Source organism: Procambarus clarkii, chromosome 51, assembly GCF_040958095.1.
Source record: "Procambarus clarkii isolate CNS0578487 chromosome 51, FALCON_Pclarkii_2.0, whole genome shotgun sequence".
NCBI classification, from domain to species: Eukaryota; Metazoa; Arthropoda; class Malacostraca; order Decapoda; family Cambaridae; genus Procambarus; species Procambarus clarkii.
The window spans coordinates 3,438,319-3,460,086 of record NC_091200.1 but is presented as its reverse complement, the minus strand read 5'-3'; the positions used below and the strand labels follow the sequence as shown (position 1 = coordinate 3,460,086).

General features: G+C 44.9%; 2 protein-coding genes across 4 annotated transcripts in view; one reads left to right on the top strand and one right to left on the bottom strand.

Moving 5' to 3' along the window:
- The window catches only part of LOC123774487 (uncharacterized), a 44,295-nt gene extending 25,511 nt beyond the window's left edge, over nucleotides 1-18,784 (bottom strand). For 2 of the 3 annotated variants that reach the window (XM_069303884.1, XM_069303882.1), the window contains exon 1: nucleotides 18,677-18,774. The gene's annotated coding sequence lies outside the window, so the exon portion shown is untranslated. Of the gene's footprint in view, nucleotides 1-18,676 lie in introns of all 3 variants that reach the window. The other variant, XM_045768822.2, reaches the window with a different exon arrangement.
- LOC138351945 (uncharacterized) lies at nucleotides 6,380-7,042 on the top strand. The gene has a single exon (XM_069304114.1). It carries the CDS (start codon nucleotides 6,380-6,382, stop codon nucleotides 7,040-7,042), a length of 663 nt encoding a protein of 220 aa, XP_069160215.1.
- Nucleotides 18,785-21,768: the final 2,984 nt, after the last annotated feature.

The following is a 21,768-nucleotide window of genomic DNA, read 5'->3' as shown; positions in this document are numbered from 1 at the left end:
GTAAGGTGCATTTCCCGCAGCCTTTCCTCGTAACTCATGCCTCATAGTTCTGGGACTAGTCTAGTGGCATACCTTTGAACTTTTTCCAGCTTCGTCTTGTGCTTGACAAAGTACGGGCTCCATGCTGGGGCCCCATACTCCAGGACTGGTCTTACATATGTGGTGTACAAGATTCTGAATGATTCCTTACACAGGTTCCTAAACGCTGTTCTGATGTTAGCCAGCCTCGCATATGCCGCAGACGTTATACTTTTTATATGGGCTTTAGGAGACAGGTTTGGTGTGATATCAACTCCTAGATCTTTCTCTCTGTCTGTTTTATTAAGTACTTCATCTCCTATTCTGTATCCTGTGTCTGGCCTGTTTCCACCGCCTAGTTTTATTACTTTGCATTTACTCGGGTTGAACATTAACAGCCATTTGTTGGACCATTCAATTAGGCGAGTGTGTGTGTGTGTGTGTGTGTGTGTGTGTGTGTGTGTGTGTGTGTGTGTGTGTGTGTGTGTGTGTGTGTGTGTGTGTGTGAAAAAAAAATTAGTTAGTACTTAGTAACAGTAGATTGAGTGACAGTTGAGAGGCGGGCCGAAAGAGCATATCTCAACCCCCGCAAGCACAACTAGGGAAGTACACACACACACACACACACACACACACACACACACACACACACACACACACACACACAGCCTACCTGTAACAGCCTACCTGTAACGACGCGTGAAAGAGACCTGGGGGTGGACGTAACACCTAATCTATCTCCTGAGGCACATATTAATAGGATAACGACAGCAGCGTACTCTACACTGGCAAAAGTTAGAACATCATTCAGAAACCTAAGTAAGGAGGCATTTAGGGCGCTTTACACTGCCTACGTAAGGCCAGTCTTAGAGTATGCCGCCTCATCATGGAGTCCCCATCTGAAGAAGCATATAATGAAACTGGAAAAGGTTCAGAGGTTTGCAACGAGATTCGTCCCAGAGCTACGAGGGATGGGGTATGAGGAGCGCCTGAGGGAACTGTGCCTTACGACACTAGAAAGAAGAAGGGAGAGGGGGGGACATGATAGGAACGTATAAGATACTCAGAGGGATTGACAGAGTGGACATAGACGAAATGTTCACACGGAATAGTAACAGAACGAGAGGACATGGATGGAAGCTTGAAACTCAGATGAGTCACAGAGATGTTAGGAAGTTTTCTTTTAGCGTGAGAGTAGTGGGGAAATGGAATGCACTTCAGGAACAGGTTGTGGAAGCAAATACTATTCATAATTTTAAAACCAGGTATGATAGGGAAATGGGACAAGAGTCATTGCTGTAAACAACCGATGCTCGAAAGGCGGGATCCAAGAGTCAATGCTCGATCCTGCAGACACAACTAGGTGAGTACAACTAGGTGAGTACACACACACACACACACACCTCCACGTCCCACAAAGCTGAGCCGAGCACCATAAAAACACCTGCTAGTGAGCCTCAGTGTCTACCCCTCGTGGCTCACTGCGGTTAGGAAAGCGTAATTACCTTGTGTTTACCACATTATTATCGGCTTATATTTTTGAACAGCAATAATATAAAAAGATCCAAGGTGTTGTATATATCCACTCGTGTTCTCACTCGCGCCACCAGCGTCTCGCGGCCCTCAATAGCTGGCCGGAAAAATAATTAAGGGGTTATTGAGGCTACACGCCCATTAGATAAAGGGGGTCGATAAGGGGGAGGGAGGGAGGGGGAATTCGTCCCTCACACCACCTCTCCCCCTCTCATCCCTTATGTGTACTTCCTTACAGCTACATCTTTATTATAATGAGGAAAGGAAAGATGGAGGGAAGAAGATGGAGATTTAAAATATAAATTCTCTAATATATATTTGTGATTGTTTCTAGAGTTGTTTGGGTGTAATTGTTTACCAGGATCACTACGGAAATTGATAAATTATATATTTAGGCGACCCAAAAAATCTAATTGATTGATTGTTGCATCTCGGGGCTCCGTCCTGGGGGAGCTTGATTATTAGTGTGAATTTTAAGTAATATTGATATCTAGTAAAAGTTAATTTGCAGACTATATTTATTACAAGTCATTATAAACTCAAAGGAAGACAATGCCGCGCTAGCAAGGGATGTGAGCACCAGACCGAACCTGGGGTAGGCTGACGGAACGAAGGAGCCCCATAAGCACAATTAGGCAAGGGCACACACACACACACACACACACACACACACACACACACACACACACACACACACACACACACACACACACACACACACACAAAGTAATGAAACTAGGTAATGCAAAGTAATGAAAATAGGCGGTGTAAACAGGAGGCCAGACACAGGATACAGAATAGGAGATGAAGTACTTAATGAAACAGAGAGAAAGATCTAGGAGTTGATATCACACCAAACCTGTCTTCTGAAGCCCACATAAAAAGAATAACGTCTGCGGCATATGCGAGGCTGGCTAACATCAGAACAGCGTTCAGGAACCTGTGTAAGGGATCATTCAGAATCTTGTACACTACATATGTAAGACCAATCCTGGAATATGCGGCCCCAGCATGGAGCCCGTACCTTGTCAAGCACAAGACGAAGCTGGAAATGTTCAAAGGTATGCCACTAGACTAGTCCCAGAACTAAGGGGCATGAGTTACGAGGAAAGGCTGCGGGAAATGCACCTTACGACACTGGAAGACAGAAAAGTAAGGGGAGACATGATCACAACCTACAAAATCCTCAGGGGAATCGACCGGTAAACAAGGATAAACTATTCAACATTGGTGGGACGTGAACAAGGGGACACAGGTGGAAACTGAGTAACCACATTAGCCACAGAGACGTTAGACGGAACTATTTCAGTGTCAGAGTAGTTAACGGATGGAATGCATTAGGCAGCGATGTGGTGGAGGCTGACTCCATACACAGTTTTAAATGTAGATATGATAGAGCCCAGTAGGCTCAGGAACCTGTACACCAGTTGATTGACAGTTGAGAGGCGGGACCAAAGAGCCAGAGCTCAACCCCCGCAAGCACAACTAGGTGAGTACACACACACACACACACACGTGGGCATACACACACGTGGGCATACACACACGAGCGTGCAAACACACACATATAAATAGAGACGTCTTTAATGTCTGAAAACAGTTGTTAATGTTGCAATAAATCTCACGCTCTGGGCGGTTTACAGAGCGGTCCGTCACGCCAGGCTCCTAGGGGCTCTGGTCTCTTACTCTATGTATCGCCTTGTGCAATGTGGTGACGTAACACAGACCAGCTTCTCTAACACCTCACCGCACATCACCGCACAGCCCACCACACAACAGAGAATCGCCCGGCAACACATGTATACCCAACTCAATGTTTTTGTGAAAGGACATTCAAAGATAATACACTGAATACACCCGCAAGAACCCCTGCTGGGGGCATGGGTAGCCCTAGTTGGCTAGGTCAAGAACCCTTAGCTAAGGAAGAGACTGAATTCATGTCGAAACCTATCCTGTTACTGTCCAGACCCATCTGTGCTTAACCTGACCAACCGGGTGGGCCCCACAATCCCCAGAGCCACAGCACGATGAACACACGCACAGCCAAAGGGCAGAACACGAGGAAGGAGAACTAGAGATACCAAAATATCAATACCATAAGATTTTAAAACTTGACGAAAAGTATTTTCGTTAAACTAAAACGAAATATTAATACGATAATAAGTCCCACGAACGTCAAGACACAGATTTATTCAGATACACGAAGGAACACGTCTCAAACACCTTCCTCCGGCTGCTGTAAACCTTGGCGATTGTGCTGTCATTCCACTGTGAGACAAGTCGGTAAACCCGACTTCTATATAACTTGAATTTTCGCAAATTATGTTTCGCTCTAAAGCATTAAATATTCATGTAACAATAATAATAATTAATAAATTATTATTATTATTATTATTATTATTATTATTATTATTATTATTATTATTGAGAAAATCAGTAGGAGCTCTGATTTGAACTCTCACACTTGATACTCCCAAGCACACGCCCTAGACCACTACACCACGTTATGGTCAATAGCACTGCAACCTGGGATTCAACTGAATCCTCTAAGGATCCTGAGGCTTCCTCTGACGTCCAATCAGGGTTTCACGCATTGCCCCTATTCACTCTGATTGGGCTTCATTGATAGTCTCAGGACCCCCCTTAGAGGATTTAGTCGGATCCCAGGTTACAATGTTTTTGACCATGTCGTAGTGTAGCGGACCAGGGCGTGTGCTTGCGAGTGCCAAGTGTGCAGGTTCGTATCCTCTTTATGACTCCTACTGATTTTCACATGGATACATCACGTTAATATGATTTAATTGGGCTTTATTATTGTTATTATTATTATTATTATCATTATGCTGCTGCTGATAGTTATGCATATTATATATATGAAACAAATGTGAAAAATTATAAAGATTAATAGTAATATTATTAGTAATGGTAATGTCATCTCACAGACATAATAACATTGGGTAAAAACCCACACTTGTTTATTTGTGAAATTTATGCAAGCAATTTACACACAAGAATTTACATTCCTTATATAAATTTCACAAATACATAAGTGTGGGTTTTTATCCCAAATGATAATATTACTATCTCATGCTTTATATATTGTGCATGTTTGCAGCAGTCTACCAAGGACTACCTGTCTACCAGGGACTACCAGTCTACCAGGGACTACCAGTCTACCAGGGACTACCAGTCTACCAGGGACTACTAATCTACCAGGGACTACCAGTCTACCAGGGACTACCAGTCTACCAGGGACATACCTGGACTAATGCTTCAGGGTGTTTGGGAAGCAGCCGATCCCTTCCTTGGCTAACTATTCAGAGCAGCGGACAGCCACTGTACCAACAAGTTCATTAGTGATGTTTAGTACACAAGAGGCGTGATGCACTGTACCGTCCAGCCTTACAACTTGCTGTGGGGTTCGTTATTTCCTGTACGTAGTGTCTCAGGTGTCTGTGTGGGGGGCGGGGGTGTAAAAGTGGGTGTTCACAAGGTGTTCAAGATCACTCTTGAATTGATGTGAATAGTTTCAGATGCGTCATAAATGATGTTTCGTGTTCTCTCAGGCAGTTATCACCAGTGAAGCTCCAAATTTAAAGTGGTTTTCCTTATTTGAAAGCGTATGAACCTAGCCCGCCAAACACACACCGAAACTACGACGTTGGTACAACGTTCGAACAAGTTTCAACACCTCCTAACCAGTTATAACAACCAATATAGCAAATTGTAACAACCTTCTAATACGTCATAAACACGTTAAGCCAAGAGGTAACAACTTTATTACAAGTTGTAACAAGCGGAAAATAGAGACAGTTTCGGTTTGTGTTTCCAGGGCCTAGGTGCCTGGCCTAGGTCAGGCACCTACTCAATCGGGCAGATTAGTCTCAGAAACAGTCAATACTGCACTGTGGTCTGAAACGCAAAATAAGCAATGCATTAAGTGAGAGAACAGCCCTGGAAACACAAACCGAAACTGTCTATTTTCCGCTTGTTACAACTTGTAATAAAGTTGTTACATCCTGGTTTAACGTGTTTATGACGTATTAGAACGTTGTTACAACTTGCTATATTGGTTGTTATAACTGGTTAGGAGGTGTTGAAACTTGTTCGAACGTTGCACCAACGTTGTAGTTTCGGTGTGTGTTTGACGGGAGGTTGCTTCCCTGGCGCCTCAGATCACTCATCCAGATAATGAAACTTTATCACCATTATTATTATGGAAGACCCTGTTGCATCTCCACGTCCGTCAAACGTGTAAAATTTGTGTTTTCTGATCGACTCATCGTCTGGTAGATCTGCCCTCCTGTCTCCTTCCCCCACGCCTCCAAGGTCTCGTCCTAGCTGGGAGTGGTCACACACTCATCCTCCCCTTCACTACCTGCTGTGGGAGTGCAATAAAACTGCCGGATGCACGAAGGTGAACATTGATCATGGAGACCACTGGATGCGAGCCTGCAGGCTGGCTGTCCTCTTTACCGCGACGATCTCGACTCGTGACAAGCGGGAACAACCTTGGAAATGTTTCTGGGGGTTATCTGGAGATGATTTCGGGGCTTTAGTGTCCCCGCGGCCCGGTCCTCGACCAGGCCTCCACCCCCACGAAGCAGCCCGTGACAGCTGACTAACACCCAGGTACCTATTTTACTGCTTACTATTTTACTATTTTACTACTGTTTGAAGGGCAGATGTTCATAGAATTGTGAAGGCATTCCTGAACTTTATATAGCTAAGTTTTATTTACTCTTAGGCGAACAGAACTTATTTTGTTGGTTACAGTTCGACGCAGCATGGTACATGTTTGCTGCTGGTCAGCCAGGGTACGGCAGGGATGTACGGTCAGCCAGGGTACGGCAGGGATGTACGGTCAGCCAGGGTACGGCAGGGATGTACGGTCAGCCAGGGTACGGCAGAGATGTACGGTCAGCCAGGGTACGGCAGAGATGTACGGTCAGCCAGGGTACGGCAGAGATGTACGGTCAGCCAGGGTACGGCAGGGATGTACGGTCAGCCAGGGTACGGCAGAGATGTACGGTCAGCCAGGGTACGGCAGGGATGTACGGTCAGCCAGGGTACGGCAGAGATGTACGGTCAGCCAGGGTACGGCAGAGATGTACGGTCAGCCAGGGTACGGCAGGGATGTACGGTTAGCCAGGGTACGGCAGAGATGTACGGTCAGCCAGGGTACGGCAGGGAAGTACGGTCAGCCAGGGTACGGCAGAGATGTACGGTCAGCCAGGGTACGGCAGGGAAGTACGGTCAGCCAGGGTACGGCAGAGATGTACGGTCAGCCAGGGTACGGCAGAGATGTACGGTCAGCCAGGGTACGGCAGAGATGTACGGTCAGCCAGGGTACGGCAGAGATGTACGGTCAGCCAGGGTACGGCAGAGATGTACGGTCAGCCAGGGTACGGCAGGGAAGGTCAACCGTGAAAACTCTACAGATCCTGCCAAACCAGTTCTGTTGAGGGAGGAATTCACGAGTGTGTCTTAGGTGTATTTACTGACATATTAAACACTTCAGAGTCGTTTCTCCACATATACATTAATCTTTCAGTATGTAAATGCATCTTAATTTAATATTTCTATACATAGTCACAGACTTTTCCGTAAATTAACTATTTTCTCACCAAGATAATTCCAGAACTAAACTACCTATTGTAATCCTCAATCTGCAACCTTTCAATGCAGAAAAGAGCTGGGGGTAATAGGGGTAATAGGGGTAATAGGGGTAAGGGGGGTAAGGGGGAAGAAAATAACAAACATTATCTTCATATTGACCAGACCACACACTAGAAGGTGAAGGGACGACGACGTTTCGGTCCGTCCTGGACCATTCTCAAGTCGACTTGAGAATGGTCAAGTACCGAAACGTCGTCGTCCCTTCACCTTCTAGTGTGTGGTCTGGTCAACATACTTCAGCCACGTTATTGTGACTCATCGCCTGCATTATCTTCATAAGTGAAGACCAACAAGATCCCCGAGGCTTAAGAATACTTCCTCTGGTGATGCTGTGCGGAGAAGATCTATGCAAATCTTCTAAATATTTTCTTCTACCAACCCCATGTATTTTTAATTCATTGACTTAATTGGTTGTGTGATACATATTGTGTAGCTCTAACATACATACTCAACTTCAATTACTATTAAAGAATGTGTAAAGCGGTTTATGTATTGCGTAGTACAAATATACACGACACTTACCATTCACAAACCTCCTCTAGCTTCGTAGAGCCTCGTAGGGGGGGGGGGGGGCTCGTAGCCTGGTGGATAGCGCGCAGGACTCGTAATTCTGTGGCGCGGGTTCGATTCCCGCACGAGGCAGAAACAAATGGGCAAAGTTTCTTTCACCCTGAATGCCCCTGTTACCTAGCAGTAAATAGGTACCTGGGAGTTAGTCAGCTTTCACGGGCTGCTTCCTGGGGGTGGAGGCCTGGTCGAGGACAGGGCCGCGGGGAAACTATAAAGGCCCCGAAATCATCTCAAGATAACCTCAAGATATAGCTCCTCGGGAGCCGCAAGTGTACCCAGGATGCAGCAAACATTTCTCTGAACAGTAATGTTCACACGCGGAAATAGGAAACTTATAGCTTTAGGATCTTTCAGAACATTTCGTACACATATATTCCCACGAGCCTAAAGTTTCAGATCCTATCGCAACGAAACTGTTGTAACGCGCCTGACATTTGTACTTGCTGGTTTTCAGAGTCTCCCTGTATGAAGCAGCTTCCCTTGGGCTGGACTTGGGCTGGACGGTAGAGCGATGGTCTCGCTTCATGCAGGTCGGCGTTCAATCCCCGACCGTCCAAGTGATTGGGGCACCATTCCTTCCCTCCCGTCCCATCCCAAATCCTTATCCTGACCCCTTCCCAGTGCTATATAGTAGTAATGGCTTGGCACTTTCCCTTGATAATTCCTTCCTTTCTTCCCCCCCCCCCCCCCCTCTTCAGTTTCACCATGATTTCAGTGAAGTATGGTGTTCCCATCTGGACTATCCTGAGTGTCGCTGGGTCTGTACAGTTGTTTCTCTTTGTGGTGGGCTGTGGCGAGGCGCCTCATGTGTCATTGATTTTAGCTCTTGTAAAATAGGATATATGATACATTAGATTGTGGTGGAAGTATTTGTCTGCTGATGCATTGCCTCGGGAAATAAAAGTGTGTTCGGCAAGACGGAGGAAAACATAAAAACAAAGAGCATCTTGAGGAAAGACAAGTTTCTAGGGAGGAATTGGAGACGACCAATAAAAAATACCCAATATGAGGAGCTTTCATCACAGGTAGGACGGTTTTGTTCATCTCCAATGTATTTTCAAACATTGTCGAAATATTTTTTCCATTTATGAGATTATCCAAGCGAGTGTCCGTATGCGTGTGTATGCATTTCTATGTACTCACCTAGTTGTACTCACCTAGTTGTGTTTGCGGGGGTTGAGCTCTGGCTCTTTGGTCCCGCCTCTCAACCGTCAATCAACAGGTGTACAGATTCCTGAGCCTATCGGGCTCTGTCATATCTACACTTGAAACTGTGTATGGAGTCAGCCTCCACCACATCACCCCCCCGTGTGTATATATTTGTGTGTATGACACGAAGGAGTTATACAAGCCCTCTTAACTGCTTGGATGCAATGCTCATGCTGGATTTCCCACTGTTGTGTCCGTTGAGTTCTTAGTCTTTCGTGTCTAATTAGAAGCTGCCTCAGAGGAAGCGGAAATGACAAATTGGAAAATGGGAAAAAAATAAATTAAAGCAAGACAGTGAAAATGCAAGAGGGGAGGAGAAATGAAAGAGGAGTGAGGGAAAAACATAATTAGTCACGTAATTGGCCGTTAACATTATGCCGTATTAAAATTGTCCAGGTTGTGGCTACCTTTTTGTACGAACATTATAGGTACGAAACGAGACCTTGCTCTTGGGCCCCAACTCATGTCCATCAAAAACCTGGTGCAATTATCTTCATTGATTTTCCAGTACTTTGTCATAGCTGCTCCTCGTGCTGGCTTCCACCCATGCCGCATACCAGATTGATTGATAAAGATTAAGCCACCCAAAAGGTGGCACGGGCATGAATAGCCCGTAAGTGGTGGCCCTTTGGAGCCATTACCAGTATCAAGAGCTGATACTGGAGATCTGTGGAGATGCGACTGCACCCTGCGTGACGGGAGATGTCTCCCATGCCGCCCCCACATACCAGGGGGGGGGGGGGTCCCATATGTACCCAGCCTCACCCACACCCACCGTATACCTAGCCTCACCCACCACCCACCGTGCACCTAGCCTCACCCACACCCACCGTGCACCTAGCCTCACCCACACCCACCGTATACCTAGCCTCACCCACCACCCACCGTGCACCTAGCCTCACCCACCACCCACCGTATACCTAGCCTCACCCACCACCCACCGTGCACCTAGCCTCACCCACACCCACCGTGCACCTAGCCTCACCCACACCCACCGTGCACCTAGCCTCACTCACACCCACCGTGCACCTAGCCTCACCCACACCCACCGTGCACCTAGCCTCACCCACACCCACCGTGCACCTAGCCTCACCCACACCCACCGTGCACCTAGCCTCACCCACACCCACCGTGCACCTAGCCTCACCCACACCGACCGTGCACCTAGCCTCACCCACACCCACCGTGCACCTAGCCTCACCCACACCCTCCGTGCACCTAGCCTCACCCACACCCACCGTATACCTAGCCTCACCCACACCCTCCGTGCACCCAGCCTCACCCACACCCACCGTATACCTAGCCTCACCCACACCGACCGTGCACCTAGCCTCACCCACACCCACCGTGCACCCAGCCTCACCCACACCGACCGTGCACCTAGCCTCACCCACACCCACCGTGCACCCAGCCTCACCCACACCGACCGTGCACCTAGCCTCACCCACCACCCACCGTATACCTAGCCTCACCCACCACCCACCGTATACCTAGCCTCACCCACCACCCACCGTATACCCCGCCTCACCCACACCCACCGTATACCCAGCCTCACCCACCACCCCAACACTCACCATAGCGAAGTCGGATTGCGAAAGGGATCTGGGAGTTATGATTAGTAAGAATTTAAAACAAAAGGATCAATGCATAAATGTTCGTAATAAGGCAAATCGGACACTTGGATTTATTAATCGCAGCGTTAGTAACAAGACACCTGGTGTGGTTCTCAAGCTATATCTTGCTCTAGTTAGGCCCCATTTAGATTATGCAGTTCAGTTTTGGTCGCCATATTATAGAATGGATATAAATTCACTTGAACGTGTCCAGCGTAGGATGACTAAGTTAATTCCCCAAATTAGAAATCTTTCATATGAAGAAAGATTAACAAAGCTTAAGTTGCATTCACTGGAAAGGCGAAGAGTTAGGGGTGACATGATAGAGGTTTACAAGTGGATGAATGGACATAACCGGGGGGATATTAATAGGGTATTAAAAGTATCAACACAGGACAGAACACGAAACAATGGATATAAATTGGATAAGTTTAGATTTAGGAAAGACTTGGGTAAATACTGGTTCAGTAATAGGGTTGTTGATTTGTGGAACCAATTGCCGCGTAACATTGTGGAGGTGGGGTCCCTCGATTGTTTCAAGCACGGGTTGGACAAGTATATGAGTGGGATTGGGTGGTTATAGAATAGGAGCTGCCTCGTATGGGCCAATAGGCCTTCTGCAGTTACCTTTGTTCTTATGTTCTTATGTTCAAGATGGGAACAACGAACAGAAAAGAACTTTAACACCAGCAGTGTACAGGAGCAGCAACACAGCCTGGAGCTGAACCAGCTTGGAGGTGCGCAACACCTCCCAACACGTTCCTTATACCTGCGTATAAGAAACGAGTTCCTTATACTTGGATATAAGGAACCGACGCATGCCCCTGCCCCCCCCCCTCCTCCCCTGCACCTATCTCTACCTCTCACTCTCCGGCAATACCTTCCTCTGCCCATTATCACGTTTTATAATGACCAATGACTAGAATCATCGTCACAGCGAGGGGCCAGTACGTCACAGTGCGGGGCCAGTACGTCACAGTGAGGGACCAGTACGTCACAGTGAGGGGCCAGTACGTCACAGTGCGGGGCCAGTACGTCACAGTGAGGGGTCAGTACGTCACAGTGAGGGGCCAGTACGTCACAGTGAGGGGGCCAGTACGTCACAGTGAGGGGGCCAGTACGTCACAGTGAGGGGGCCAGTACGTCACAGTGCGGGGCCAGTACGTCACAGTGAGGGGCCAGTACGTCACAGTGAGGGGTCAGTACGTCACAGTGAGGGGGCCAGTACGTCACAGTGCGGGGCCAGTACGTCACAGTGAGGGGCCAGTACGTCACAGTGAGGGGTCAGTACGTCACAGTGAGGGGGCCAGTACGTCACAGTGAGGGGCCAGTACGTCACAGTGAGGGGTCAGTACGTCACAGTGAGGGGGCCAGTACGTCACAGTGAGGGGCCAGTACGTCACAGTGAGGGGTCAGTACGTCACAGTGAGGGGGCCAGTACGTCACAGTGCGGGGCCAGTACGTCACAGTGAGGGGCCAGTACGTCACAGTGAGGGGTCAGTACGTCACAGTGAGGGGCCAGTACGTCACAGTGCGGGGCCAGTACGTCACAGTGAGGGGCCAGTACGTCACAGTGAGGGGTCAGTACGTCACAGTGAGGGGGCCAGTACGTCACAGTGAGGGGCCAGTACGTCACAGTGAGGGGTCAGTACGTCACAGTGAGGGGCCAGTACGTCACAGTGAGGGGGCCAGTACGTCACAGTGAGGGGGCCAGTACGTCACAGTGAGGGGGCCAGTACGTCACAGTGAGGGGCCAGTACGTCACAGTGAGGGGGCCAGTACGTCACAGTGAGGGGGCCAGTACGTCACAGTGAGGGGGCCAGTACGTCACAGTTAGGGGGCCAGTACGTCACAGTGAGGGGGCCAGTATGTCACAGTGAGGGGCCAGTATGTCACAGTGAGGGGGCCAGTATGTCACAGTGAGGGGGCCAGTACGTCACAGTGAGGGGCCAGTACGTCACACTGAGGGGCCAGTACGTCACAGTGAGGGGCCAGTACGTCACAGTGAGGGGCCAGTACGTCACAGTAGAGAGGACTGGAGGGGAGTGAGTCTGGTGTTCACGGGTCGGGGGAAGATGGCTGACAATAACAGTCACGTAAAACAGAACCGCAACATTTAAACTTTTTTGTTGATGCCAATTGTATGTGGTGGTTCTCACCGGCAACTGTTAACGTTAAGTTCTTGCGACACACACGCGTGCGTGCGTGCGTGTGTGTGTGTGTGTGTGTGTGTGTGTGTGTGTGTGTGTGTGTGTGTGTGTGTGTGTGTGTGTGTGTGTGTGTGTGTGTGTGTGTGTGCGCGTGTGCGCGTGTGCGTGTGTACTCACCTAGTACTCACCTAGTTGTGTTTGCGGGGGTTGAGCTCTGGCTCTTTGGTCCCGCCTCTCAACTGTCAATCAACAGGTGTACAGGTTCCTGAGCCTATTGGGCTCTATCATATCTGCACATGAAACTGTATGGAGTCAGCCTCCACCACATCACTTACTAATGCATTCCATTTGTCAACCACTCTGACACTAAAAAAATTCTTTCTAATATCTCTGTGGCTCATTTGGGCACTCAGTTTCCACCTGTGTCCCCTAGTGCGTGTGCCCCTTGTGTTAAATAGCCTGTCTTTATCTATCCTATCAATTCCTCTGAGAATCTTGTATGTGGTGATCATATCCCTCCTAACTCTTCTGTCTTCTAGCGACGTGAGGTTTAATTCCCATAGTCTCTCCTCGTAGCTCATACCTCTCAGTTCGGGTACTAGTCTGGTGGCAAACCTTTGAACCTTTTCCAGTTTAGTCTTATGCTTGACTAGATATGGACTCCATGCTAGAGCCGCATACTCCAGGATTAGTCTGACATATGTGGTATATAATGTTCTGAAAGATTCCTTACAAAAGTTTCTAAAGGCCGTTCTTATGTTAGCCAACCTGGCATATGCCGCTGATATTATCCTCTTGATATGAACTTCAGGGGACAGGTCTGGCGTGATATCAACCCCCAGGTCTTTCTCTCTCTCTGACTCTTGAAGTAGTTCATCTCCCAAATGATTCCTTGTATCTGGTCTCCTGCTTCCTACACCTATCTTCATTACATTACATTTGCTTGGATTAAACTCTAACAACCATTTGTTCGACCATTCCTGCAGCTTGTCCAGGTCTTCTTGAAGCCTCAAGCTGTCCTCCTCTGTCTTAATCCTTCTCATAATTTTGGCGTCGTCATCAAACATTGAGAGGAATGAGTCTATACCCCTCTGGGAGATCATTTACGTATATCAGAAACAGGATAGGTCCGAGTACAGAGCTCTGTGGGACTCCACTGGTTACTTCACGCCAATCTGAAGTCTCACCCCTCACTGTAACTCTCTGCTTCCTATTGCTTAGGTACTCCCTTATCTACTGGAACGCCCTACTAGTTACTCCTGCCTGTTTCTCCAGCTTATGCATTAGCCTTGTATGGGGTACTGTGTCAAAGGCTTTCCGACAGTCCAAAAAATGCAGTCCGCCCAGCCTTCTCTTTCTTGCTTAATCTTTGTCACCTGATCATAGAATCAAAGCCTGTAAGGCAAGATTTACCTTCCCTGAACCCATGTTGATGGGTTGTCACGAAGTCCCTTCTCTCCAGATGTGTTACTAGGTTTCACGATCTTCTCCATCACCTTGCATGGTATACAAGTTAAGGACACTGGCCTGTAGTTCAGTGCCTCTTGTCTGTCACAATTTTTGTATATTGGGACTGCATTAGCCGTCTTCCATATTTCTGGTAGGTCCCCCGTTTCCAGTGACCTACTATACACTATGGAGAGTGGCAAACAAAGTGCTCCTGTACACTCTTTCAATACCCATGGTGAGATTCCGTCCGGTCCAACAGCTTTTCTCACGTCCAGCTCCAATAGGTGCTTCTTGACCTCATCTCTTGTAATTTCGAACCCTTCCAAGGTCGCCTGGTTTGCTGCCACCTCTCCTAGCGCTGTGACATCTTCTTGTTCTGTTGTACAGAACTTTTGGTATCTTTTGTTGAGTTCTTCATACACCTCTTTGTCATTCTCTGTGTACCTGTCCTCACCCGTCCTAAGTTTCATCACCTGTCCCTTCACTGTTGTCTTCCTCCTGATGTGACTGTGTAGTAGCTTTGGTTCGGTCTTGGCTTTATTAGCTATATTATTTTCATACCTTTTCTCAGCTGCTCTTCTCACACTAACATACTCGTTCCTGGTTCTCTGGTATCTCTCTCTACTTTCTAGTGTTCTGTTATTACGAAAGTTCCTCCATGACCTTTTGTTCAGCTCCTTTGCTTTCATACATTCCCTATTAAACCACGGATTCTTCTTTTGTTCTCGGTTTTTTCCTGTCGGGCTGGGATTAACCTGCTTACAGCCTCCTGACACTTTTAGGTGACATAGTCCATCATGTCTTGTACGGACTTCGTTCTGAGTTCTGTGTTCCATTGTATATCCCTTAGGAATTTATTCATCTCCTCATAGTTTCCCTTTCGGTACGCCAGCCCTTTGTTTCTCAGTTCTTTTTGGGGGGAGATAATTCCTAGCTCAACCAGGTACTCAAAGCTCAATACACTGTAATCACCCATTCCCAAGGGGACTTCCAACTTAACTTCCCTTATATTCGACTCATTTAGGGTAAATATCAGACCAAGCAAAGCTGGTTCATCCTCTCCTCTCATTCTTGTCGGTCCCTTGACGTGTTGACTTAGAAAGTTTCTTGTTGCCACGTCCAGCAGCTTAGCTCTCCATGTGTCTGGGCCTCCATGTGGGTCTCTGTTCCCCCAATCTATCTTCCCATGGTTTAAGTCTCTCATGATTAGTAGTCTGGATCCGTTCCTGCTAGCCACAGAAGCTGCTCTCTCTATTATATTGAGAGGCCATGTTGTGTGTGTGTTTATGTGTGTGTGTTTATGTGTGTGTGTGTGTGTGTGTTTATGTGTGTGTGTGTGTGTGTGTTTATGTGTGTGTGTGTGTGTGTGTGTGTGTGTGTGTGTGTGTGTGTGTGTGTGTGTGTGTGTGTGTGTGTGTGTGTGTGTGTGTCAGGGAGAGAAAAATAGAGAAAGAGAGGGGGGACAATTGTAGGCTGTTATGAAACTGGTCGAGTGCAATTAATGAATGTTCGGGAGGAATGGTCACAAGTTATTGGTGTTTGTGAGGATGACCGTCCATCACAAGAGCCGTCCGGGAAGCAGAGAGGGTCGAGGCCGTGGGACACTTAAGACGTGTCCTGGAATGCACCAAGCACCAAGCCAAACTTGCTTATATTGTATATATCTGTCCGTTCTTATATGACCAGGCACTCGGGTAAGTGTGAATATATAAAAGTCCAACGAGTATTAAATTGTGTCTCCGTTTCTCCCCCTTCCTCAGTTTATTAAACTTGCTCTCTATTTTTACTTTGCTTTTTACCCTCTTTCTTACTTCTGCCTTATTGCTCAAGACTGATCCATCTCCCTCTTCTAATCTCTCCACTGTCTTTTCCTCCCTACTATATTATATATATATTGGGAAGGGAGTACCACCTCTGCTGGAAGAAGGGGGACCCATATATATATATATATATATATATATATATATATATATATATATATATATATATATATATATAGATATAGATATATATATAGATATATATATATAGATATATATATATAGATATATATATATATAGATATATATATATAGATATATATATATAGATATATATATATAGATATATATATATATAGATATATATATATATAGATATATATATATAGATATATATATATAGATATATATATAGATATATATATATAGATATATATATATAGATATATATATATATAGATATATAGATATATATATATAGATATATATATATATATATATATATATATATATATATATATATATATATTCTCACGTTTCTTTATTATTTTACTCCTCATCTCCTAATTTGTTTGTTTTAATCCCTTCCCTGCCTCTCAGTTCCACCAGTATTTTGCCCCTATTTCCTCTCCTTTTATTCCCCTCTCCATCACTGTTATTTATCCATCCACTCATCCATTTTCACCGTCTCCAACTCTTCCTTCCACCTTCTCCTCACACGTATACTGGAAAAAATCTTAAGTGTTGATTATTGTATAAACACAGATGTTAGCACTTTCGTTTCCTCCGCCTGAAGTGCGTCATGTTTACACTCACTTCAGCAGCACAACACGCTGAAGTATGACCAAGCTGCAACAGATATAAAACTAAGGTGTTGCAGCAAAGGTTGCTAGGCGTTGTTGATTTCAAACTGTTTTTTTTTTTGGGTGGAAGGGAAAAGCGAGATGGCGATTCCTCCACTAAACCTATTACTGCCCTTCAAGCCACCTTGGATCCCTTGTTTTCTTCCTTGTTCACTCCTCCGGCTGTTCACTTGTTCACAGCCTCCCTGGTACCTCCACTTGCTCCGTGGGCCGTGACCAGCGAGCAGACACACTACCAGAGTTACTGTTATAAGTGCCACTGTAATCCTTCAATGTGAAGTGTAACCCCCCTAGCAGCGAGTCAGTCGCCGCAGTAATCATCACGCTGACTAATAAATTGGCAGGTAGTTCACAGCAGTTGAGGGTTTCAGCTACCCCCACTGACTTACCGACGGCTACCATAGTGATTTACCAACGGCTATCACTATCAAAGTCATTGCCAGAAAGTTAACACCTAAATGAAGAAAACAATTCAACAAAATTCATTCCTCCCCCCCCCCCCCACCTTCCATCACCGCGGTAACTCTGAGGTTGAAACAAACGCGCAGACAGTGTCAATACAGCATTGCATCAGAGACTTTAAGCAGCTAGGCTGCCTTCTCTGCTCCTCTGAGCGGGGCTAATTACACAAGACAGCGTCTGCGACCGGACGCTTAGCTGGCTATCTCGACAGATATCGGACATGATAGTGACCGGAGGAACGGTGAACGTGAAAGGCAGAGGGCGGAAGAACTGTATTTCAAAAGCACAATAGCAACAATGACACAGTTGCCCTGTCACCGTCGCCCTCACCGGTGGCAATGCCAACTCCGCCGCTGCCAGAAACACTCAACTTTTAAAAGAAAGCTGTGCTTTCTGGACCAATTAAAATGGAACGTTTTCCTCGAGATCTTTCTTGTAAATCTGCTACTTAAAGTTGGTGTAATTGACAGTAACGGCTGATGATTATAACGATGAATATGATGATAATATTCAGTTTAATTAATTTATTATTAGTGACAAAATAATTGACTTTAGCATTAAAAATATCAGATAATGTTCTATTTGCATAATTAAATTTTATTTTTCGGTTCCTTAATTTTAAACAAGATATTTTGACAATCCCAAAATTTAAACTGAGATAAAAGTCAAACAAATCCAGTTATTTCCTAGACTTGGGTCAACCCGCAATGCGGGTCAAGGTCACATCCTCAGCCAATTGCCTTTTTTAGCATTTTAAAGTTACAATTGTCACTTCTCTTAAGTAAATAATTCCAGATCAATAAGTCCGTTACTTACTGTTTCCAATTTTAGACAAATAATCTTATATGTCTTAACACCAATTAGCCGCAAATTCATCCACGAAAAAATATATTTTGTAAACATTTGTAACTAATACAATAAGTAACCGAATAATTGTTATACAATTTCTTTGAGCTCCTGCTGGTAATGCATTTAAAAACAACAGTATTTTGGTCCACATGTGTTGGGAGTCGGCTCCAGCTCACTACTTAGTCTCTCGTTAAAATCACCAGACAAGTTGTTATTCAGTTTTAAGTTTGCACATCTGTCGTTTTAATGTCGGTTAGGTAAATAACGAGACCAATTATAGTGACTATTATAATTAATATTTTAAGCAAGACAAAAAGCGTCTGCGTATATTTCCAACATAGTTAATATCAAGGCAATATTTATTACCTAGAATCTTAATTAAAAATAATATATCAGAGTCAGTTATAAAGAGAATACAGAATGTTGAACCCCAGGATATAGAACTGTTAGGCCCTGGTCAGAGAGAGACGGACGCAACACTCGGGGCGTCTTTACTCAGCGAGTCCTCTTGTGGTACTCACGTGATAAATACAGGAGGAGCGAGCGCGTGCGTGGTCCTCACACCCCCACTACCACAGAGCTACTGACGAACGCTGCTCCTGACCACTCCATCCACCTAACGTCTCCGCCACCAGGAAACACTTACCAGTCTCCTTCCGCCAAACCCGGTCTAATACCCGATCCTTCCTTGCCTACCTGAACAACACAGGTACATGCTAGTCCCTGTTGTCAATAGCAATAGTCTCGAAACTACAAACAACCACCACTGGCTGCCACGCCTGGCACCTCAGCTCTTACTCAGATGGACGGCAGCAAATCCCGCTTTATCTAAAGATTTTGAAGATTCTAAATACTCCACTTTTCCTTATAACGGACCTTCTTACTGTATTTTACAGTACCCCGGAAATGACTCACACTGCCATATGAAGATTTCGTAACATTCTTACTTTATCAAAGATTTAATGATACTCGATTTTGCTTGGTTTAATAATTAATCAAGGATATACGTGTTGAGAGAACCTGTCGTGTCCACAGATTACTCTGGCAACCTGCCGGTGGACATAATATCCAAGAATGGCGTTGGTTTGACGTTGAGTCAACGTTATTAACGTTGATTCAACATCGTATGACATTGATATCGAATTAATGTCATACGTTGATGGCACTGAGTTGACGTGGGATTGCTTTTACACTTGGATCTACAGATCCAAGTGTAAAAACAATTCATGAACATATATCCAAGAATAGTCCTGGAATCTGTTGATAGAGAAAGCCGAAAGTAATTTTTTTTATATAAATTCAATCAATTTACTTTATGCTATTTGTTTATATTAGTTTTTTAAATTGTATTCTCATTGTCCTACTTTTGTAAAGTGCGGCAATATTTGTCACGGCTCTAATGGTATATCTACATCCTGTTTTATCCTAGATTCAAATTGAAAGCTAAATGTTACTCGCTTTATGCCAAACATGTCAAGTTTGGTTTAGATTTGTGTACACCTGATTATCCAGCCATTATTGCAAAGATTTGTACATATTACGGAAATAGTTTGGGTTCTGAATTTGTCAATTGAAATCATGTTAAAATCTGTAACTGTAGCTGCTAAATCTACGTCTTGAGAATTCAGTTTTATAATTACAAATATTACATGTTGTGTTACTATTATGACTTTCTTAGGTAAATAATTTATTGTAAATTTGTTTAAACTAAATCAACTATAAATTTGCAAACATTTATGAATAAAGTATATAAATTTCGATAGTGTCCACATTTGGATAATGTTTGCTACTGTGAACATTGGCTAGCCGAACAAAGTCGCATCCTAACGGCGGAATCGCTATGTCCCCAAAGCTCAGTCGTGCAAAGACACATCAATGTCTTCCTACGACTTCCTGTGGAGCAAGATCCGGACGCCCAGCGAACCCTAAAGTGCTCACCAGGACCCTTCCAATCCTCGCTAACTCCCAGAACCTCACGGCCGAAGATCCATCTGGGAAACGGGAAAAAAATAATATGCTAACCTGTGACCCAGGCGTCGTAACAACGCGGGATGTTACAGAGGAAGGCATGACGGCGGTGTCTAGATCTAATGATCAACATCGCGGCAACAGTGAGAATAGCTTGAGCTACCTCATCCCTTTGTGTGTATTTTACCTCAATAAACTTATTTGAACATCGCGGCACGTTGTCTGGGGTTCCCCAAACGGAGCAGGTGGCAGGACTTCCCCTCAGCGTCAAAGGTAGACTGAGAGTCCTTCATACATTGTACGTAAACACTACGACTGTGGTAGTCAGAGGAGCCGATACCGTATGCCAGCTGAGCTCGTAACTAATTGTTGTCTCTATGGTTCTTGCTTTCATAATGGGAATTGTGCCACAACACAGCAATGACTGAATTTCGTACAGCATCTCTTAGGTTAACGAGGAATGGTATGAAAAATAGAATATAGATAGAAAGCGTGTAATTATTCATAGAAAGAATAGATTATTCATGAAAATATATTGCGGCCAGTATCAAGAAATGCTCGCTGGGAGCTTTTGTTACCTATACCTAACTTCCTTTTAATGACATTTAATAGATTTCCATACAAAAAGTTGACATTATCATTATAATTATCTATTATCATAACAAAATATTGAATACGCTTGTTACCAAATATTTAAACGGACGTATCGGAAGATAATGTCACTCCAATACGGACTCCTGATAAGGGTAACTGGTGCTCCCAGCGCGCCATGCTCTTCTGCACTCGCCGTTAGGCTGGAGAGAAAGAGATATACACACACTGAGAGATAAAGTCTCGGTGTTTAAACACTGACATTCCTTTAGTAATTAATTATGTTCGGAACTTAAGCATACTTGCTTTATAGCACTATAGCTTATCAGCCAGCTATAGTGACACGACCTAACTAACCCTCCTGAGTCTTAATCCTGCCACCAAACCAAACCAAGTTGGATAAATAGTAAGTTAGGATACTTGGTTATGAGGCAGGCCAAGTCATCTGACCCTTACTATAAAGCGACAATGTTCACAAAATATAAGTGCTGCATTACTTTATATCAAACGATATTAATTAAGCAAACGTTCTGGTATTCTCTTCGCTCTCAACACAGTTCACTGACGTGTAAGTAAAGAGTTCGAATAAGGATTAGAGGGCTAATATTTACTGATTAAATTGGAAAAAACTCGAGTACTTAGTCTCATTAACACTTGCATAACAAAATTTCCTTTCCTTTTACTGAGACAATTGGTGTAAATGGACATTTGGGACATACAGTTTCCGAATATACTGAATCTCAGGATATTCAACCTTGAGAAAGATGCTAAAGTGAAACATTGTAATTTAGACAGTAAGGCAGAAATTTCTATTTCATTAAGCACCCACATGTTAACCTTATGTGGCCAAGATGCTGCTGAGACAAGGACGTTTCTTACGTCCTAAATGGTGATAAAAGCCATAGAAAAGGGAAAATTTTATAACACGTAATTTGGTAATGGAAGTTTCCAACGATTATAAATGACAGAGCAGAATTAAGTATAGAAGATGGATTACATGTGATTTTTTTTTTTTGTATTTTGCTCGTTAGGAAACTGTAGATCCATCAGGCCA